The sequence below is a fragment of the Simochromis diagramma genome, unplaced genomic scaffold, assembly GCF_900408965.1.
Source record: "Simochromis diagramma unplaced genomic scaffold, fSimDia1.1 OVJJ01000717.1, whole genome shotgun sequence".
NCBI classification, from domain to species: domain Eukaryota; kingdom Metazoa; phylum Chordata; class Actinopteri; order Cichliformes; family Cichlidae; genus Simochromis; species Simochromis diagramma.
The window spans coordinates 390836-399300 of record NW_024387503.1 but is presented as its reverse complement, the minus strand read 5'-3'; the positions used below and the strand labels follow the sequence as shown (position 1 = coordinate 399300).

The following is an 8465-nucleotide window of genomic DNA, read 5'->3' as shown; positions in this document are numbered from 1 at the left end:
GTTGTTTTGTGTTGTTTGTTTGAGTTCGTAGCGGCCATGGTGTGGAAGCAGGGTTTTAATAGTTTTTCAATTTTCATTAGTTTTTATTTTTATTTAGTTTTGACTTCAGATTTTCAATTTTATATCAGTTTTAATTAGTTTTTACCAGTTGTTTGCTAGTTTAGTTTAGTTTTTATTTTTTTGAAAATCCTTAGTTTCAGTTTGGTTTTGATTAGTTTCAGTTATAGTTTTAGTTGTGTTTGCAATAATTAAGTGTAACAAAATCCCAGTTTCATCATATCAGTCATTCTCTTCTGCTTATCCTTGGGTATGTTGCTATTCCAGCTACCATACCCTGCACCCCGGACAGGTCGCCTGTCTGTCGCAGGGCTAACACGCAGAGACAGACAACTCACATTCCCACCTATGGGTTCTTTAAATAAATAAATTAGGGCAGATGAACAACCATTGATACCAGGCAACTATAAAATGTATATCTTGGCCCCAATGAGACTATTAACTCTTGCAGCACCAGGTGTTCGTAATTTTGGTTCAAGTGAATTGATAAACTTTTTGAAGGCAATTGACTCACACAGTTGTGTAGATATCCCAGTCCTGTTGTCTCGGGATGCATCACGCTGCCTTGCCTGGGGTTAGCTTCTGTTTTCTGGGGATGAGGGTTGAGTGTGCTCCCTTACCTTCTCAAGGTAAGCTAGGTTAGCCTTCTTGTGTGAGCTTTTCAAGTGCACTTTAATGTTTGTGGGATTTTTTCCCCTTGAGAAATGTCCCTCATAATTTGTCTCTTTCCACTACAAGACACTTGCTTCATCCAAAACACAGTCATATTCAAAGTAATCCCAAATTGGACTCTAGCGCTTTTTTTTTTTGCTATAAATTCAGTTAATTTTAGTTAGTTTTGTGAACACTCATTACAGTTTTAGTTAGTTTTCCTTTTTTCGTAAAGTCTCGTTTTTATTTTTATTTCCGTTAACGAAAATGTTTTTTCACTTCTAGTTTTCGTCATTTCGTTAGTTTTCGTTAACGATAATAACCTTGCGTGGAAGAGAGTGAGAGATTAATAATAACTAATGATTATTAGTGATTGTTATTCTTTATTGATATAAATAATGCAAGTTATCTACCAGCCACACCCAACCACTCAGCGTCATTACATAAATGAAGTAATGCAAACTTCTTTTTAATAAATCCTGTCCTGTGTGGAAGCTTTTGCAATCAGAACTGTGATCTGAATGCATTTTGGTGCCGAACACATTTTGCTTTTGCAAGAACAGCCGCAGAGAATCTCTACAGGCTCCTCTTGTTCATGTGAATCTTTTATCTGTTTATTTATTCGTTTCTTTTTGTGTTCATTTTGCTATTACATTGTAAGTGGAATAGTATGAAGATGTCTAAGGCAAGACAGGCAAGAGAAACAAGCCAGAAATGGTTGATGGAAACAAATAGAAATGTACAATGTATCGCCAACTACTGCACCAGGAACCCGACACTCCCCTAGTGGCCAACCCAAGCCACGAGGGGAGCGGGCCAATGACCACACTAGAACATCCAGCCACGCACCTCAGAACCAACAAGAACCTGAATCCCAGGGAGGGGCAGAAGCGTCCAGACGGGAGCAGTGACCATGTCCCATCTTAAACTAGGCCCACCAAGCCCCAGCCCCATTATTGTAAAGAGCTAATGTTAAACCTTCAAATACACAGTGGGTGGCATCATGGCGGCTCTGTCCATTGTTTTCAAATACAGTCTATGCTTCCTACAAGTTTAGCATTCTGAACTTTAACTTTTCCTGAGTTACTAACTGTTTAGTGAAAAAAAGAAGAAGAAAAAAACGTCCACACACACAGTGTCCTGAACAAAGCATATCTTTATTCTCATAAACATCAGGTTCTTCAGGTACATAAACAGCCACAAGCACGAACACTTTCAGTCTTTTGTTATTTTTTTTTGTTTCTGACAGCCAACATATCATGTGAGCCAAACACATTACATCGCCTAATGTGAGATTTTTCACTTTCTGACTTTTGCTGACAGTCATACACGCACGTATCTGAGGAGAGAAGAGACTGACCCTTAAGCCTGCCACTTCCTGGTTTGCGTTGAGGGCTTGAAAGCGAAGAACAAGTCACCGATGAACACCCAGACACATCAGAGTACTCTCTCAGTGCTTTGGCCTTCATTCAGTCCCCTGTTTGTGTCAGACACATAAGGACAGCTCTACATGGCTTTTTGTTGCCAGTGCTGGCAATGATGGCATCTTGTTTCCCCTCCTTCACTGACAGAACAAAGCAGCTGATTCACTTGTTACTCTATGTAAATATATATATATATTTATTCTCATTATATCTATATATTCTATCTATAGAATAAGTCTATGTAGCATATATATACTTTTGGTAGGTCTTTTAAAAGATTCAGGTACATTCACTTGACCCTGTGATTTTTTTCTTTTCTTCTTCATATGAAAGATACATACAGACAGACGTTAACAGAGCTACTGTGCCCCCCAACCAAGAGCAAGACATTTAAGCACCCCCACCCCCAAAAAAGAAGCAAACACAACAAATGTCTCAGTGCTGGTTCTTTAAGGACCAATAACAAGCATAAATATTCTCAGAGACCTCTTTAATAATCTATATAGTATAAAATAGCATATTTTCTGGACTTGACAACAGTTTATATTAACTCTATTCAGAGTCTAGGTGCACACAATTCCACAGGTGCGTACATGAGCTGGCAACAACAGGTAGGCGATTCAATGGTTTTCCTTTGCGTATTTACTAAACCGATGGTATTCTGTCAGTGGTTGAAAAAGCTTCAATGCAAACCTCACTTCTACAATCACAAGTGTGAATAGACCCTTGGCATATCACAGAATACACATATAGGCATTAATCGACAAGTCAAGAAGATAGAACTCGGCTTACTGAGGACCATACCAATGATAAGTCACGTTACGCATGAACACCAACATTTTTTTCCGTTTTTTTTTCTCAGAAGGCCACAAGGATGTCACTTGGGTGCTGGTTAAGAAAAGTGTTCCTTCATGGGTCCAGGTGGATAATGAACCCCAATACTGCCCTTAATCGGACTCTGTTACACGAGCAATACTACACTGAGGATTGTACAGTTACAGAACACTTTTAAACTGTTATGACGCAAAGGCCAGTGGTTAAATTGTCAGCCACTGAGATGGTACCCAATGAACTACTTTTAATTCAGCCGTCCCCGAATAAAATGATCTCCTCAATGCTCTGTTGTAGTATCTAGCCATGCAGACCTGGTAGCTTGAGTCATCTTTAAGATTTCTGACTCTATCTGATAAATGGAGGTGACTAGAATTAGTTTGTGCTCACATTTTACATATCCGCAGTAATGTTTTGCTTATAAAAATAGCAAAATGAATGGGAAATAACGAGTAGGAAGCTGCAGGAGCTATTGTGACTTATGAACAACAAACTTGGAGCTACAGCAGTTGACTGCTAAACCTTTGTCCTGTGAAAAATGTGCCTGGTGTTACATGGAAAGGATGATCTGGCTACAAAAAAATGTTTCGCTTTTAAACATTTGATCGTGTGTGGTGTCACTTTTCGTTTTGGTTCGGCATGTTTAAAAAAAAAAAAGAAAAAGATAAGAAAATCTGATCTTATCTGCATGGCTAGATATATTAAAGGGTGAAATGACCCCTCGACTATTTCAGTTGGGTCATAGATGACCTCTAATAACTTTTAAATAAACAATAGATAGAAAATAATCATTTGCATTTCCAACGAGATATTAAATACATACTTCCAAACAAAACAAAGTCCAAAAACAGAACAGTGCAATCAAAATAACATGAAAAATGATATTGTGTATAAAACTGGATTCTCTGACCTAGCGAGAGCATCTCTTGCAAATCTTAACACAAAGATCACTTTTCACCACAGGCTTGATTTTATCTTTACTGTTTTTCCTCTTTTGCACAAGGTCAGATTTCTCCAGTGGTGAAAGATGAAACTAGTGCTATAAGAGAACATTTCTATCCCTGTGCTGCTGATTGTTAGAACTGAGTGTGTATGAGTAGGAGCCCACGCCAACCCAAAGGGCCAGTCGGCTAACGCGGGCTTGGAGCGGGAGTTTCCAGATCCCGGTCGGCCTCGCCCTCTTCCTGGCCAGAGTATGAGCTCAGGGCATCCCACAGCAGGCTCGGACGCTCACAGTGGTGGTGACACCTCCAGTGCTCCATGACCAGCTCTTTAGTGTCTAGCACCTCACTGCAAAGCACACAGTTAAAAACTGCGCCTGTGGCAAGAATGCCGAGGCCTCCGCTGCTTTCTGGTGATGGGAGGACCCCGCTGTCATCTCCTTCCCTTCCTCGGTGGTGGGACATGATGTGCTTCTTAAGCTTGGAGAAAGAAAAGAATTCTTCGTCGCAGCTTCCACACTTGACCAGATTGCGCTTCTCATTTAACTGTCGCCAGTAGTGGGCAGCGTGCTTTACCAGTTCGTTCTCGGCCTCACGGCCTCCCCTTGGGGGTTGGCCCTCACAGAGTTGAATGTGGACCTCCTCCCCGTGCACATATCGCAAATGCATCTTCATGTCTGCAAAGGTGGGAGTGATTGCCTGACAGCGGCCACATTTGATCTGCAGCTCCACAGGATCTTCACAATCCTGTTCATCTGATGGTTCCGGCAAGCTGCCCCTGCAGAGAAATAAAAGGAATAAGGTGCAGTCAGTCAGTATCTTTGGCTGTTTAATTCCCCTTGCCAGAAGTTAAAGATCAAAAATGAGGTTGCAGCATATATTCATTAGTTATCTCAATCGCTAATAATCTTACCCCTCTACAAGCACGTCTTCCTCGTGATGACTGACTGACGGCTCCACGGTTAGCACCACCTTATGGACCTCTCTCAGATGACTGAAGTATACCCCAACATATCCAAAGGCCTTTTCACAGAACTCGCAGGATAGAGAACGACGTGGCCGTACCTCAGAGTGATGAAGCTTCTTGTGGGTGCTCAGGCTGCTTGAGTGAGCGTACGTCTTGCGGCAGACGGGGCAGATGTGCGGCCGATTGTTGGCGTGACTGTTCATGTGGCTCTGAAGGTGATGCTTGAATTTGAAGCAGCGGCTGCAGGTGGGGCAGCGGTGGGGCGGTCGGCTTCCTATGAACACTCTAGGATGGGAGCCTCCTCTGAGGTGGAGGGTTACCGGGGTTGGCTGAGGTGGACAGTCCAATGCTTTTGTTGTGGTAGAGGTGGGGAGCTGATGACCAAGTATGAGCTCCTGTTCTTGGCCATCTGGCGTAATAGCAGGCAGACTAACCAACTGGGGAACTGTCTCCATCACCAACATGGGCTTGGGTCGAATGCTGCGGTATTTTTTTGAAATATCAACTTCCTTTTGTTTGGATCCTGGAACAACTGCCGGCTGTTTCTCCGGGACCCTTCTACGGAAGAAGGATAAAGACCTTTTCTTGCGGGCTTCAAAAGCTAAGATGTCTTCCATTGTTTTTCTCTTCCTTCCTCTCTTCTTGCCAGGTGGCTTCTGGAGTGTTCCTACAACAGGCATTAATGTGGGCTGGGCCTGAGGCTCTAGACTGGAGTTAGGCACCCGGTTGTGACTCAAGGTTTCAGCTGTCTCGTGGGACTTGGATGTAGAATCTAAAGGGCTGGTGAGTCCTTTCAGGCCAGGTAAACTTTTCTTTTCTGGAGATAAATTATTGAGCTTGGCAGCCGGGATGAGGGTGCTCTTCATTTTAGAGTAGGGCAAAATGGGTAATTTCCCCTTAGGTGGGGATGGGATAATCTGGACTGCTTTACTGAAGATAGCTGGAGAAAGGACAGTGATACTGCCCTGGGTCTGGGCTGCAGCCAGCTTAGATTGGCACACTCTCACTGTAGTCTTATTGTCCTCCGGTGATTTGCTCTGGGAGCTTTTGATGGAAGCAGGGGGGTACTGCAGGTTCTGAATGAGACCAGTGGTGGTAGGTCGTTCTGAGCCATCTGGTACTCGCTCCAACTGAGAACCCGGGTAGAGGACAGCATTATCTGGTAGAAGAGCAGTAACAGAGATGTCAGAGGAGGCTGGGTCTATTAGAATTAGCTGCTCTGAAGGCTCTTCTTTGGGCACAAGGGTTTCCTTTGTGTGCTTGGTCTCTTGTAGATTCTTCTTAATAGCTGTTGATGCTCCACAACCCACTGATTTGGTCTGTGCTGAGTCAGAAACTCTGGAGGCTGTTTTCACCCTGGCAGGTAGTGGAGGAGATTTGACCTTATCTGTGGTCCCCTTGCTCCTCATTGGCTGGTATCTGGGAATGGGTAGTTTAAGGTTCTTCTGATGCTGCGGCGACTGAGAAGAAACAGAAGGTGGGAGCGCCACCAGGGAGAATGTGCCATCTTGACCTGCTATTTGCATGAGTGCATAGTTTTGGGTGGGCACAATGATGGACTTGGGGCTTGAGGCAGTGGTAGCCTCAGGCAGAGCAGATGAGGGCTGACAGGACTGGACCGCAGGGGAAGGAGAGGGCACCACAGCCGGGGCCTTGGGGGCAATGCTCCGAAACTGAAGGCTCTTCATCTGATGGTCTGCAGTCACTACCAACTGAAACACAAGCATAAAAAACATGTATATAAGTTCATGCGCTGAGGGCCTTCAGCTTTTCCAGTCTTAAATCCCCCTTAAACCCCGAACAGGCAACCCATCAGCTAGCCTGCATGCTGATGCTCTGACAGGAACAGCCAATAACAAACATCAAGGCCAAGACGTCCTGATCGCATTTGCAAATGCAGTTATACTTTAAAGATCTCATAAAAACTAAATCGTTTTCCTACTTCTACATGAAATACTTACCAGCATGCTGCCAAAATGTGCATTGCTGGTGACTAGAACTTGAACTAATAGTCCTTACAAGTATCACATTTATAAAGCAAAGACTTCTTTGCTTTGTGTCGAGGTGTTCATCAGTGACTTCAAGTATTGTAAATCTTGCCCCGTGGATGCAGATTTTGTCTATGAACGAGGCAAGATTTTTCCACATGAACAATGAAAGTCAACGCTGCAACACGTAGCACGTGCGCAGGCTTAAACTGGTTTGGTCTACAGACGGCAACAAGATGTGGTCAGAATGGGCGGGAGATATATTTTGGATGCATTTTTTACTCCTGATGCAAGAACAATTTTCAGAAGCCAAAATTTAAGTATTCTCACTGCACAGTTAGTGAGAACTGGTTAGAGTTCATGTCATTGTGGTTGATGGTTCGGACCTTAATATAAATGTAACCCCTCTGCATACGGTCTCCTTTTCTTTCTTTCTTTTTTTGTGCTGTCGCTACTTTGCAACCCAAGCAAGACAGCAGCAACGTGCAGTGTGTAAAATGCAGGCATATGCACAAGTGTGACAAGCTGTCCTATTACCCATGTCTCTCTAGACCCAAACAGCAGACTCTCTCTCCCCCAGGCTAAGGACAGAGTGCCCCCTTTGATATGGGCTCAGCATGTAGTCAAGGTACATGCTGAGGATCTGTGGTGAAGGGACTCCTTTTACCCCCCCCTCACTTCCTGTAAGGATCAGTCAATGGAGCGTGAAAGCTGCTCCCTACTCAACCTGGCCAAAGGCAACGAGGATGTCCCTGAAAAAAAAAAAAAAAAAAAAAAGACCTGGGTTTATTTTATCATCCCTTGTTCACAAATAACAATTCATGGTAGCCCAGTGGGGATGAGGCTTTGCACTCCGTGTTTCACCTTTCTGACTATGTTGATACAGTGGGGGAAACTATAACCTCAAAGTGAGGTTTTAAGCAAGTCTTTATTATCTCAATCTACCATAGCGTTTCCATCCATCAATCAAAAGCCACAGGTATGGTTTTAAAAACAAAGGCAGAATTCCCTTCATTTATATCAATACTCTATATATCTTTATATCAAAAGCAGGGACAGATTACACTGGAATGCTTCAAAAGGCCTAACTGTAAACAGACTCTGGGATTTCAATTTCACATTATGACCTGAACCTTAATAGCACCGTTTGATACAGGCAATGTTCCAGCTCCACTCTGTAATACCAAACAGCATAAAGTGCAACAATCTGGAGGTGTTACAAAAGGCAAATATTTAAACAAAATCATTTCTCCATACAAAACCCCCTGCCTGCTTTCACGCTCAAAGCCCTGCACACTCAAAAGGAGGAGAGGAAAAGAAAAACGGCAAAGGGCATATTGTTTAACAGCTGGAAGTGTTTCTGTGCACAGATTATTTATACAGTACCCCTACCGCATTACGACTCCATAAAGCTGGAGATATTCCTCCTCTGTGTGGATAGTTGATTCCAATTTGACTGTGACTTTGGCAGAACACAGAGTGGAATAAAACTGTGGGATGTGCGTTCCTCTGGGTGCTTTATGTAGGTATAAAAAGTGAGAGAATGGACTTGAGGCAATACCTGTTGATTAATTCTGCAATGTGTACATTAATTAAGTTTCTATCT

At 43.1% G+C, this 8465-nt stretch overlaps 1 protein-coding gene across 7 annotated transcripts in view; it reads right to left on the bottom strand.

Moving 5' to 3' along the window:
* Positions 1–1844: 1844 nt before the first annotated feature.
* Positions 1845–8465, bottom strand: part of znf438 (zinc finger protein 438) — a 48180-nt gene continuing 41559 nt past the window's right edge. For all 7 annotated transcript variants that reach the window (XM_040018740.1, XM_040018738.1, XM_040018737.1 and 4 more), the window contains 2 exons: positions 4818–6583; positions 1845–4682 (listed from right to left, as the gene is read on the bottom strand). In XM_040018740.1, the coding sequence (XP_039874674.1) occupies positions 4094–4682; positions 4818–6559 (2331 nt within the window). In that variant the 5' untranslated portion in view covers positions 6560–6583 and the 3' untranslated portion in view covers positions 1845–4093. The remainder of the gene's footprint in view (positions 4683–4817; positions 6584–8465) is intronic.